This window comes from Canis aureus, chromosome 16 (assembly GCF_053574225.1).
Source record: "Canis aureus isolate CA01 chromosome 16, VMU_Caureus_v.1.0, whole genome shotgun sequence".
NCBI lineage: Eukaryota > Metazoa > Chordata > Mammalia > Carnivora > Canidae > Canis > Canis aureus.
The window spans coordinates 6,469,304-6,482,783 of NC_135626.1; the positions used below are offsets into that span (position 1 = coordinate 6,469,304).

Sequence of the window (13,480 nt, forward strand, 5' to 3'; positions counted from 1 at the left end):
GGAGGCCAAGGTAGTGGAATGGGCTGCTCTAGAGCAGGGACACTTGCTGATCTTGAACTTACCTCCTCATAGCCCTGGACAGACAAGGGAATAGACTGCAGGTACATCCTCCCTTTCATGGACCTTAGAGGGGCTTATTACCTGTCTCTACCTCTACACTTCACCTTTTAATGCAGTGGAGAGCTCTCTTCCTGAACTGGCACTGTCTCCTCCCTGGCTCCATCCTCTGGATACCTGACTTGTTTATCTCCACATACTAACCTCAGTTCCCCATCATATACCCCAGCCTGTCCCCATCATATTCCCCATCATAAATCCCAGTCATCTGGATTTTGCTCAAAATCCAGACCCCAGATCTATTCCCAGACTGGTTCTCTTAGCAGGCATGAAGCCCAGGCAGGTGGAGTTTGGGAACTTCCAGGTGACTTAATGTGCACCCATTTAAGAGTCTTTGTTTATTAGCTATTTGGAGCCATCATTATATTATGTGCTTGTATTCATCTGTACTGATCATTCATTTATTTACCAAAGTTTGCCTGTGGTGGTCTATTTCATTCATTGAGCATCCAGCCGTATCATCTTCACAGGCATATATCAATATACTTATATGTTCACTTATTCAATAACTCACAATCAAGCACTGTTAAAAAAAAAAAAAAATGTAGGTCGACCCGAGTGGCTCAGTGGTTTAGCGCCGCCTTCAGCCCAAGACCTGATTGAATCCCACATTAGGCTCTCTGCATGGAGCCTGCTTCTCTCTCTGCCTGTGACTCTGCCTCTGTGTTGTGTGTGTATGTGTGTGTGTGTCTCATAAATAAAAATAAATAAATAAAATAAATAAATAAATAAATAAATAAAATCTTTAAAAAAATTTATTTGGGGCGCCTGGGTGTTTCAGTGGGTTCAGTGTCCGACTCTTAATTTCAGCTCAGGTCTTGAGATTGAGCCCCACATCAGGCTCTGTGGTCAGTGGGAAATCTGCTTCTTCCCCTCTGCCCTTTCCGTATTCTAACTAACTAACTAACTAACTAAATAAATAAAATCTTTTTAAAAAGTATTTATGGTACTTGTTAAAGATGGTAAGGAAGATTTTTATTCAAGAGGGACCACTGCAGTGGGGGATTTTGCAGTAGAGAAGGGAAATTGGGCTCAACTCTGAATAAAACGAGGACAAGTGGAGATTTATAGTGAAAGAACAGGGCAGGGTCAGTGGATGGAAAGTGAAGAAGTGGAAATGTCAAGGCTAGCAGGATTCTCCTTGAAGGCAGGCCAAGATATTGAGAGTAGAGAATGAGAAATTTGTTTAAATATGGAAGGTGATCAGATACCAAGGGTGGGGAATTCTTGTTAAAACTGGATTCTACAAGGACACAGATGGAAGTCTAAGGTCGACCTCGTTGAGCAGATGGCTTCAGAGGAGCCTGAGTCAGCTTTGGTCAAGGAGAAAGTCTTTGTGACCCAGGCACTGTCTAGGTACCAGGGATGGAGAGGTAAACAAAACAAGGTCCCTCCCTTGGGCAAACAAATATGTTATACAAAAGTCCTGGAAAGAAAAACACAACAGGGACACCTGCACCCGATGTTTCTAGCAGCAATGTCCACAACAGCCAAACTGTGGAAGGAGCCTCGGTGTCCATCGAAAGATGAATGGATAAAGAAGATGTGGTCTATGTATACAATGGAATATTACTCAGCCATTAGAAACGACAAATACCCACCATTTGCTTCAATGTGGATGGAACTGGAGGGTATTATGCTGAGTGAAGTAAGTCAATCGGAGAAGGACAAACATTATATGTTCTCATTCATTTGGGGAATATAAATAATAGTGAAAGGGAATATGAGGGAAGGGAGAAGAAATGTGTAGGAAATATCAGAAAGGGAGACAGAACATAAAGACTCCTAACTCTGGGAAACGAACTCGGGGTGGTGGAGGGGGAGGAGGGTGGGGGGTGGGGGTGACTGGGTGATGGGCACTGAGGGGGGCACTTGATGGGATGAGCACTGGGTGTTATTCTGTATGTTGGTAAATTGAACACCAGTAAAAAATAAATTTATTATAAAAAAAGAAAAACACAACAGGGTAAAAAGGAGAGAGAATGGGGTGCCTGGTTGGCTCAGTTGGTAGCTCATGTGATGCTTCATCTAAGGGTTGTGAGTTTGAGCCCCATGTTGGGCATAGAGCCTACTAAAAATAAAAAATAAAAAAATAGGAGAGAGAGACAGTAGGCAGTAGTTATTACTTACACCTGTCCCAGTTTATATGCTTCATCTATTTATCTAGGTTTACAATTGGTTATTACAGTTTTCTTAATAGCAATGGCCCAAATGTTCTGAGACCATGCCAGGTCCAGCATTGAGCACTTTTAAGTGAATAATCACTGAGAATGGTCATAACAGCTCAGAAAACATCCTCCTCCTCCTATTAGGGGTGAGGAAGGTGGGGCTTAAAGAAGTTAAGTGAATTGCGCAAGGTCACAGGGCACAGATTGAGAGTGGGAGATTTAGCCCAGAACACAGGCAGTCCAACTGTGAAGACCATGCTTCTTTGCTCTGGCTCCCTCTTCCTTGGCTCATTGGATGCCAGATTCTCTCTTGCCTTGGGGGTCACAGTCCATGCTGCTCCTGCATGCTCTGTTGTCTCCCTTTCACCCAACTAATTCTTGTTCATCCTTCAGGTTTGCAATCTGGACATCTCTTTGTTTCCGGAGTCCCTTACCTCCCCCTGCAAGCCCTGGTGTCTCCTCAGTATCCCCACATTCCTGAGTTTCTCCCATTAGAGCAACTATCACACAACGTCGTAATTATGTATCTGCTTCCTGTGAGCTCCCTGGCGCCACCATGTATCTTGCCCACCACTGTGCATCCGTGTGTCTGGCCAGCAGAAAGATATATTAATTGTCGAATGAATGAAGGCTGTGACTTAGCTGATAATTATATTTTAAAAATTTAGATGCCCAGCTCTTCGTCGCAGTTATGAAAAGACTTGCCACAGTTTTCTCCAAGCCTCACCAAAGCCTTGTGACTTTGGCAAGGTAGGAATCCTACACCCATTTAACAGAGGGGTGCACCGCGTGAGCTTCAGAGCTTAACGCGGAAACTTGACTCCAACCCAAGGAGGCTCTATTCCAAACCCGATGTTTCGGTGTTTCGTTTGAGGCACCATTGGGCACAATCACCTGTGACTTCAACTCTCGGCGAGACAATGTCTGCTAAGGGCAACTTGTAAACAGCCCCGAAAGAAAGTGGAGAGTGCTAGGTTTGGTGTAAGAAGATGTGTGAGAAGTCAGAGGCAGTGACATTCAAAAACGGGGCCTTCGCCTAAAAAAAAAAAAAAAAAAAAAAAAAAAAAGACAGAAAAGAAAGAAAGAAAGAAAGAAGAAAGGAAGAAAGAAAAAAGAAAAGAAAGAAAGAAAAAAGAGAAAGAAAGGAAAGAAGAAAGAAAGAAAGAAAGAAAAAGAAAAGAAAGAAAAAAGAAAAGAAAAGAAAAAGAAGAAAGAAAGAAAGGAAAGAAGAAAGAAAGAAAGAAAGAAAGAAAGAAAGAAAGAAAGAAAGAAAGAAAGAAAGAAAAAAGAAGAGTAAATAGTGAAAGAACAGGGCAGGGTCAGTGGATGGAAAGTGAAGAAGTAGAAATGTCAAGGCTAGCAGGATTCTCCTTGAAGGCAGGCCAAGATATTGAGAGTAGAGAATGAGAAATTTGTTTAAATATGGAAGGTGATCAGATACCAAGAAAAAAGAAAGAAAAGAAAAGAAAGAAAGAAAAGAAAGAAGAAAGAAAGAAAGAAAGAAAGAAAGAAAGAAAGAAAGAAAGAAAAGAAAGAAAAGAAAGAAAAGAAAGAAAAGAAAGAAAAGAAGAAAGAAAACGGGCCTTTGAAGCGCGGGCAGAATTCGTGCGGGGCCAGGCGGGAGCAGAGCAGCACAATAGGGTTCGGGCAGTTTTCGGGTCCCTCCCAGAAAGACCCCCAGAGACCAGAGACGTCCGCCTCAGCCCCTTTTAAGAGTGGCCTCGCCCCCCGACCCCCCCCGCCCCAGGCCTCCCGAGTCAATCGAACCGCGACAGCCAATGGCAGGGGAGAAGAGGGCACTTCCGCGCCTCAACCGCACTTGGGGGGCGGAGCAGGGGGCGGGGAGGCCCGGCCCGGCCGTCACGTGACCCAGCCCATTGGCCAGAGGCCGGAGCGCCGAGGAGCGCTTGGGCGACGTTCATTGGGCAAAGGGGGGCGGGGGTTGGCCCTGCGTGAAGCCACGCCCCCCGCGGTGGCCCCGGGCTTGGTTGCGCGGGCCCCGGGGAAGGAGACGCTGCCCTTCCGCGGCGATGGGATCCTGGGTGAGTGGCGCCCCGGGCTGAGCCAGTCCGGCGGGCGACGCGGCAGGGCCCGGGACCGAGGCTTGCGGCGGGCGGGAGCCGGGTCGGAGCAAGGAACTGGGTGGGGGCGCAGGTGTCCGGGCCCAGGTTGGAATAAACAGGTACCCGGGCCGTGGGAGGCGCGAGAGGTAGAACGGAAGGAGCCGGGTCAGTGAGGAGATGCCCCGACCTGGAACGTTGCAGGGGCGCGGGTACCCGAACCCGGGCTAGGAAAGTACCCGGAATGGAGGGAGCAGGTGCACCGGCCGTGTATGGTGCCAGTGGGCACCTGGACGACCCTCAAGGATATTCCGAGAGTCGGGCAAAAGAAGAGGGGGCCTGAACTGGGGCTGCACAGGGAGATGTCTGAGATGCGATGAGCAAATTGTGAAGAGGGGGCTATATTGCTGAGGTCCAGTGCAGGAGTGCCCAGTACCCAGCTTGATCAAACTGGTAAGGTGTTTAGGGTGGAATGAACAGAGACTGGGCAGAGGGCCCTTCAGTGCCTGGGCCCGGGACATTGCTGGGGTCAAGGAGGAAAGACGGGCTGCTCAGGCCAAAGTCATTAATAGGATTGCCCAGGGCAAGGGAGGAGATGAGCTCCGGAAAGTGTGGGCAGTCAGGCGGAGGATGTTGTAGGTGCCACAGCGAGGATGGAATGAAGAGGTTCCTACCAAGGTTATAGGGTGACTTGCCCAGCGGGGAATGGCATTGGAAGTGTGCACAAGATGGGGAGCAGTGCTACAGGCTGTCACCATGGAGAAGAGGAAGCTTCTCCCCCGGTTGTGTCAGTGCGTAGGGCATGGTTGAGCTGAGCCTGGATCCAGCCCTGGAGTGAAGCAGGCTTGGGGGCCAGTGTTGTCGCCTTGCACTTGCCACTCTTCCTCTTATCTGGAGCAGCAGAGGCTGCTCTTGACTCTCCTGCAGGCAAGTAACCAGACCTCCCAGCCCCGTCTCACGCCTGGAGCCTGTGTTTAGGCTCATTGTTGTGGCTCCATATGGGCTTCTCACTTGGGCCCCGAAGTCCTTCAGATGTGGCAGGGAGGGAGATGAGGCTGCTGTAGCAGGCGACTCGGGAAACACCGTAGCTTTAGGATCCCTTGCAGATGAGGTCACATCTCAGCTTAGTCGGTTAGCAGGGTCAATCAGGTCACTTAATTCTGATGGCCTCAGGTTCCCCATCATAAGTAGCGACTAGATTCCCAGCCAGAGCCTGTTCCAAGCCTGGCCTATAGTATAAGTGCTGGGGAAATAGTGGCTGCTGATCCTCCAGCGTTGGTATTTTTGTCTCCCCCTCTCTGAAGTCTGGACCAGATTGTGGGGAATGAGAGGGTTGGCTTAAGATATGAACCTGGGACCTGATCACTGGAGGTCACATCTCAATTCGCAGCCTCCTGGCAGGATATCTCCTATCTTTTTTCTTTCTTTCTTTCTTTTTTTTTAAGATTTTATTTATTCATGGGGATCCCTGGGTGGCACACCGGTTTAGCACCTGCCTTTGGCCCAGGGCGCGATCCTGGAGACCCAGGATCGAATCCCACGTCGGGCTCCCGGTGCATGGAGCCTGCTTCTCCCTCTGCCTGTGTCTCTGCCTCTCTCTCTCTCTCTCTGTGACTATCATAAAAAATTTTTTTTTTTTTTATTCATGACAGACACACAGAGAGAGGCAGAGACATAGGCAGAGGGAGAAGCAGGCTTCCTGTAAGGAGCTCAGTGGGGGACTTGATCCCAGGACCTCAGGATCACACCCTGAGCCAAAGGCAGACACTCAACCACTGAGCCACCCAGGCGCCCCAGGATGTCTCCTATCTTGACAGCATGACCATTTCCTTGGTCCTAGACTGGTTATTCCCCTGCTCGCCCCCCTCATCCACACGGCCCAGCGCTAGAGCTACACTGGTAGGATCGTCCATCCTTCCCACTCACTGGGAGAGAAGCTGTTTCTTGTGCTGCTCCAGTGACTTTGGCTGCCATCCCAGGTTGATAGGGTCTGTCCTGGCCTGTGTATTCCTTCTGCTTGAGGTCCCAGGAGACCTTGAAGGCATCCTTGGTCTTTGTGGTGGCAGTTGGGGAGTGCTCTGCAGGAACTTGGGGATGGGGCATTGTGTGCTCAAGCCACTTATTCTCTGGCCTTGGAATGGGGCAATGGGGTACTCTGGGGGTGGGGATGTCTCGAAGGCCCCAGGGGAACGTTGCCCTTGTAGTTTGTGATTCTTTTGGGGCTTGCTGCTTCCTGCTCCATGTCATATTTAGATGAAGGGTTGTACTGAGCACAGAGCCTAAAGTCCAGTAGACTTTGGTCCAATTCCTGATGTTACCTCACACTAGCTGTATGAGTGTGGGCTCCTGACTTAACCCCTCCGAGACTCGCTTTCCTCTTTGGAAATTGGCGGAGATGGGGTGCGGGTCTAGGTAGTATCTCCTTCACAGAGTTGTAATGATCCCATGAAATAACACATAGAAAGAACCCAGTGCTCTATGTACATAGAGCAGGACACCTGGGTGGCTCGGTCAGTTAAGCATCTGCCTTCAGCTTAGGTCATGATCCCGGAGTCCTGGGATCGTGCCCCACATCAGGTTTCCTGCTCAGCAGGGAGCCTCCTTCTTCCTCTCCTTCTACTACTCTTCCTGCCTGTGCAGTTGCACGCTCTCTTTCTACCCAATAAATAAATAAAATATTTTAAAAATATATACATAGTGAGTGTAGTGTCTTTCGTTATTTGAGGGAAAACACCCTGCTGCTTTCATAACATAGTCCACAGGAAATAAAAACATTCTTGGCTTTGTGGGAAATGAAAAGCATATAATGATTCCCAGTCAGGGGCCTGACCCTCTCATGGCCTGCGGTTTTGTGTAGCCAATGGAGCACGGATTAAAAAGATTGTGCAAGTGTGGTGTAAAGCCCTGAGTTTAAGAGTGACCTATCTATCTCCCAGGCCCTGGGTCTGTTCTTGGGCCAAAATGGCAAAGACGCTGTGTTCTGCTCCTGGGGCTCAGGGCGGGCAGAAGGTATGTGGGGCATTTGGCTGCCTTCCTGCTGGTGGTTGCAGAAGGGAGGGGGGCTGATTCCAGGCCTGCGATTCCAGAGATAGGCTTTGCTCCCACTTACCCTCAGGGCACTGTTATGGGCATTTTGCTGTGCTCACCTGAGCATATTCTGGTGTCTGACTTGGTCATCTGTCTCCTAGCTCTGTGGAAGGACCCTCTGGTATGTGTGTCCCTGTCTTTCTGAGGCGTGGACGGTGCATGGGACCCAGCCAGCGGCCAGTTGAAGACATTTTCCTTGGAAGCTCTTGGACCAGAGGGTGCTTGTCCTGCCATGGCATTCCGGAGGACTGAGGGCATGTCCATGATCCAGGCACTGGCCATGACGGTGGCCGAGATCCCTGTGTTCCTGTATACAACGTTTGGGCAGGTAAAAAGGTTGTGGTCCTGCCTTTACCCCTCTGTCTCTAAGACAGTGAGCCACTCATCCCAGGGTCCCTAGCATTTGGGAAAGCTCGTCCTTCATTGTGGCCCCAGGTTTTTGGGGTGTCTTCTTTGAGCAGAGCAGGAAGGACTAGGTTAGGAGTCTGGAGCCCCAAGCCTGGTCTCTACCATAGGGCTAGGTGAACCCTTGACCTCAGTTTTTCAGTCTATAAAAGAGGTCAGTCACACCCTCCCTGCCAGCCCCAAATGTTAGTGGTTGACCAGGTCTTTTGACACTTCCTAAAGCTCTGCTCTGTAGGGTGCAGCCCCACCTGAGAGGCTCCGAGTTCAGCAGGCAGTGAGTGAAGTGCAGGGAATTGTACAGATGTGGCAGTTGGGTGGAGTGAATGTTACCAACTTCAAGGAGTCATTAAGAAATAGGGTCAGGAAGGACACCTGCGTGACTCAGCAGTAAGCATCTGCCTTCAGCTCAGGGCATGATCCTAGGTCCAGGGATCAAGTCCCGCATCATGCTCCCTGCAAGGGGTCTGCTTCTCCCTCTGCCTGTTTCTCTGCCTCTTTCTCTCTCTCTCTCTGTGTCTCTCATGAATAAATAAAATCTTAACCAAAAAAAAAAAAAGAAAGAAAGAAAAGAAATGGGGTCAGGAGACCTAGATTCGATTTCTGACTCCCCATCATCTTGAGCATGTATCTTAACCTTTGTGAGCTTCAGAGCCTTACCTGGAAAATGATGGGCATCCAGCCAGGGAGTGCAGGTAAAATCCTAGTGCAGTGCCTGGCATAATAGGTACTCAGTCACTGTGGCTGTTAGAATCACGACTGATGGAGTTAGGGACACCTGGCCCCCAGATGTGATCTCTTTGGCATTGTCATTTTGCTGTCCCCAGTCCCCTTCTTTTTTTTTTTTTTTTTTTTTAAGATTTTATTTATTTATTCACGAGAGACACAGAGAGAGCCATAGGCAGAGGGAGACACAGACTCCCTGCAGGGAGCCTGATACAGGACTCAATCCCAGGACCCGGGGATCATGACCTGAACCAAAGGCAGATGCTCAACCACTGAGCCACCCAGGTGCCCTCCGCTAGGCCCCTTTTTGCATCTCTGTGGTCCACATTTCAGAGGTGCTGGCCAGGTTCCTTCTCGGGGGGTGGCTGCCTCTCCCAACATTCCTGGTCAGCAAATAGCCCCCAAGTGCCTGAGGCATCCTGTGCCCCTCAGGTGCTCCCCAGCACAGCTCTGCTCACCTTTTCCAGGGAGCTCTTCCAGGGAGATGTAGTCTAGCTGCCTCCCTCTTTTCCTGCAGTCTGCATTCTCTCAGCTGCGATTGACACCAGGCCTACGGAAGGTCCTTTTTGCCACTGCACTGGGGACAGTGGCCCTGGCCCTGGCTGCCCATCAGCTGAAGAGGCGACGGCGGAGGAAGAAGCAGGTCGGCCCCGAGATGGGAGGCGCACATCTGGGCACGGTGCCCCTCCCCATCCTCATGGCCAGGAAGGTCCCATCGGTGAAGAAAGGTAAGTGTGAGGAGCCCGGGGAGGGCCTGACCTGGAGTCAGGTCCCAGCTGGGCCCCTGGTCACTGTTGGATCTTGGGCTAGTGACGTCCTGTCTCCGAGCCAAGTATCCCTCCTCTGTGAAGCGAGGATGGCATAGACCCTTCCCTCAGTCATCAGCAAAGTCAAGGATTTGGTGGGTGATGCTGTCAGAGGCACGTGTCCTGTTGGTCGTGGTCGTTCTCAGAATCGGAGGACATTTTGGGAACATCCGTGTCCAGAGGGAGCTGGTGAGACGCTCCTGTGCCCAGGGAGGGAAGTCTCCTGGTGCAGGAGCAAGAAGGGCCATGTGGTTCCTGAGCCGGATAGTGTTACCCCAGCCCCCACCCCCTGTTTTTTAAAGGTTAAGTTTACCCTTTTAAGCCTACAATTCTTTTTTTTTTTTCAGCCTACAATTCTTTATGCGATTTTGTGTAACACCCATATTAGTATTTAAACCACATCAAGAACTGTATTGCCATGCTCTCAGTCCTCCCATGTCCCTTGTAGTCAGCATTCCCCCTCTCGCTGCAGCCCCCGGTAGCCTCTGAGCTGTTTTGTGTCTGTGGGTGTGGCTTTCAAAACCCTTATGGACGCTGTTGTGTTTTTTTCTTTAATTTAAATATTTTATTTATTTATTTGATAGCACACAAGCAGAGGGAGTGGCAGGCAGAGGCAAGGGAGAAGCAGACTCCCTGTCGAGCAGGGAGCCTGATGGGGGGATCGATCCCAGGACCCCAGGATCATGACCTAAGCTGAAGGCAGATGCTTAACTGACTGAGCCACCCCGCCTCTGTTCATTTTGTAACCCAGGAAACCAGTGTTTGCGTTTCTTGAATATCATATGGATTTCGTTCTGAGGCAGGAAGTCCTCACAGGCTCTCATCTTGAGTGGGAGAAACCTGGTTTTTGTTTTGTTTTGTTCTGCTTTTTGGTTTTCTGTTTTCTTTTCTTTTCTTTTTTTTTTTTTTTTAAGATTTATTTATTTATTTATTCATGGGAGACAGAGAGAGAGAGAGAGAGAGAGAGAGAGAGAGATTGGCAGAGACACAGGCAGAGGGAGAAGCAGGCTCCATGCAGGGAGCCCGACGTGGGACCCAATCCCAGGTCTCCAGGATCACACCCCAGGCCAAAGGCAGCACTAAACTGCTGAGCCACCCAGGCTGCCCGGATTTCTGTTTTCTTAAAGATTCTATTTATTTGAGAGAGAGAGAGCACGAGTGGGGTAAGGGGCAGAGGGAGACTCAGACTCCCCACTGAGCAAGGGGCCTAGTGCAGGGCTTGATCCTGGGACCCCTAGGTCATGACTTGGGCTGAAGGCAGATGCTTAATTGACTGAGCCACCCGGGGGCTCCAGAAACCTGGTTTAAGAAGCAAAAATTCCCTTTAGGGTACCTGGCTGGCTCATTTGGTAGAGTGTGCAGCTCTTGATCTGAGGGTCATGAGTTCAAGCCCCACGCTGGGCATGGAGCCTGCTTTAAAAAAAAGAAGAAAAAAAAAGGAGAGGCACCTGGTTTGTGCTTGTTCGCTCTCTCTCTCTCTCTCTCTCCCCCCCCCCCCCGTCTGTCTCTCAAATGAGTAAATAAAATATTTTTTTTTGAGTAAATAAAATCTTAAAAAAAAAAAGAAAACTCTCACGTGAAAATGAATTTTAATTATGACTTAATCATTGCAAAAGGGAAATTTTCTCGTACAACTAGAAAAAGAAGTTTTTAGACTAATCTAGAACAGGATCAGAGAAGTGCTGATGTAGCTGGGTTTCTGTTTCCATTGACTCCTGGGACACCTGGAGCTGCCTCTGTGCCAGCCTCTCACTTGCCTACCCTGTACCATCACCACCACCACCTCTGGTGTTCCCTTCTTTTCCGTCCCCTACTTTTCTTACTTAAAAAAATGTTTTGTGTGTATTTATTTATTTATAAGATTATTTATTTATTTATTTATTTATTCATTCATTCATTCATTCATTCATTCATTCATGAGAGACCCACAGAGAGAGAGAGAGGGAGGCAGAGACACAGGCAGAGGGAGAAGCAGGCTCCATGCAGGGAGCCCAAAGTGGGACTCGATCCCAGGTCTCCAGGATCATGCCCTGGGCCGAAGGTGGCGCTAAACCCCTGAGCCACCTCGGCTGCCCTCATGTGTATTTTAATAAGTGATTGTCTCAAATTCCTTTTAGAAGGAAGAGAATTTCAAATCAGTCAGTCAGCAACACAGGGGAGATTGAATGAAAAGTAGGTGGAGCAGTTGCCAGACCTCCTTTTCAGGCTTATCTGGCAGATCTGGGGCCTTCCGGGCCAGGCCTTGCACTAGATGGCAGGGATATGGTGGTGAGCAGGACGCCAGGCAGAGGCATAGCACTCTGCTAAGTGCATGTGCTTAGGTGCTCTGCTATCACCTTGACTTAAAGGATAGGGGGACAGGCTTTCATATGAGGATAGGGAGGGTTTTCTGGTGGTGAGAACAGCCTCTGCAAAGGCTCAAACTCGAAGCTAGCATGCTCTTTGCCCTCCTGTTCCTCACAGGCTACTCCAGCCGAAGGATGCAGAGCCCCAGTAGCAAAAGCAATGACACTCTGAGTGGCATCTCCTCCATCGAGCCCAGCAAGCACTCGGGATCTTGCCACAGCTTGGCTTCGGTAACTCCCTGGGGGAGGGCACTAGGGGCTCTGGGCTCAGTCCCTGGTATACTGAGTAGGCTCGAGTCTCTGCCCTCAGGATGCTTGCAGACTAGTAGGAAGACCAGAGAAATTTTGTTCAGCCTCTCATTCATTCACTCATCCGTCCAGGCTTTCAGAGATTGTCATTGATCATTTACCAAGTGCCAGACTTCAGTAAAAGAAAGGTGGGTGGGGCAGGAGAGAGGTTGGTGGTCTCTTGGGGAGATACTTGTCTATGAAAGTTCATTCCTTGGTTCATCAGACACAGGCATCTGCTTTGTACCAAAGACTCTGCTGAAGATAAAGAGAGAAATGAGACAAAGAGAAGCAGATTTTCTCTTGCAGAGGGGCTCTGGGCTCATTTGCTCACCTGGTTACCCATTCATTCCTCAAGCTTTAAGCTGGGCTCTGCCCTGGGGACTCAGCGGTGAGGAAGACATGGCTCTTGCCCTGGAGGAGCCCCCGTCCTGGCAGGGCGAGAAGTGTGGCAAGTGTGGGCCCTGCCCTGTCCTGTGGTGGTGGCTGCTCCGTGTCTTCCTAGTCCGACCTGTAGCAGAGCCTGAGAGCAGGGAACGGGCCCAGGACAGCTTCTGTAGGAGGCTGCTGGCTCCTGAGCTGGGCATCAGCCTCTGTTTCCTCCCAGTTCAGCGATTTCTGTAAAGTGCCATCTCGTGGTTAGAGTTGGTGGAAGCAGGCCATGCTGGAGGCTTGGCCGCAGTGCCGGAGGCTCTCTTCCAGAATGGTCTTTGGAGAGGGTGTGCCATGTATGATCAGGCCGTGGGAAGGGCTTGGGTCCTGCAAAGAGTCTGGGGGGCCTTACCCCTTGCCCTTGGGTCCTTGTGCTGCTTTGTTCCCAGATGGTAGCAGTGAACTCATCCAGCCCCATGGCTGCGTGTTCAGGACCATGGGACACCAGAGGGATGGAAGAATCTGTGACCGCCAGTGACGGCAATGCGGAGAGTCTCTACATGCAAGGTACTGGCCAGCCAGGGGCTCTCCTGGGGCAGAGTTGGAGGGAAGGATGGCCTCCTCCTGGGAGCCCAGGCTGGGCTCAGGGCACTTTTCCAGGTGCTCTTTTGCAATCTCACTCCTGACCCCAAGACCCTCATTTGGTGGTTTCTAGCTATTTGTGGCTACGGGACAGTCTCCAGGAACAAGTCTGGTCTGAATGGAGGCCTGTGAACTGACCCGCCTTGGAAAAGTGACTAGAACCAGGCTTACACGGTCCTGCCTTTTATGACCTTTCATGTTCTCCTGCCCCCTTGCTTTTCTGATGCCATCTGGAGTGTGGGGCCTGGGTGCATTCCTCTGCTGAGGCCAGACTCTCCCTTGTCCTCCTGCCCGGGCTCAGGTATGGAGCTGTTCGAGGAAGCGCTACAGAAGTGGGAGCAGGCGCTGAGCGTGGGGCAGAGAGGGGACAGCAGCCGCACCCCCACACCTGGGGACAGCCTACGGAACCCCGAGACTGCTTCGGAGGTACCATCTGAGGTAGGCGGTCGTCTCCCATAGATCCCAGC

At 50.3% G+C, this 13,480-nt stretch overlaps 1 protein-coding gene across 2 annotated transcripts in view; it reads left to right on the forward strand.

Moving 5' to 3' along the window:
• Window positions 1-4,191: 4,191 nt before the first annotated feature.
• MIGA2 (mitoguardin 2) overlaps window positions 4,192-13,480 on the forward strand; it is a 28,866-nt gene continuing 19,577 nt past the window's right edge. The window contains exons 1-7 of one of the 2 annotated variants that reach the window (XM_077850987.1): window positions 4,309-4,327; window positions 7,282-7,354; window positions 7,534-7,760; window positions 9,078-9,288; window positions 11,830-11,942; window positions 12,821-12,938; window positions 13,315-13,451. In XM_077850987.1, coding sequence (XP_077707113.1) covers window positions 7,665-7,760; window positions 9,078-9,288; window positions 11,830-11,942; window positions 12,821-12,938; window positions 13,315-13,451 — 675 coding nt within the window. In that variant the 5' untranslated portion in view covers window positions 4,309-4,327; window positions 7,282-7,354; window positions 7,534-7,664. Of the gene's footprint in view, window positions 4,328-7,281; window positions 7,355-7,533; window positions 7,761-9,077; window positions 9,289-11,829; window positions 11,943-12,820; window positions 12,939-13,314; window positions 13,452-13,480 lie in introns of both variants that reach the window. The other variant, XM_077850986.1, reaches the window with a different exon arrangement.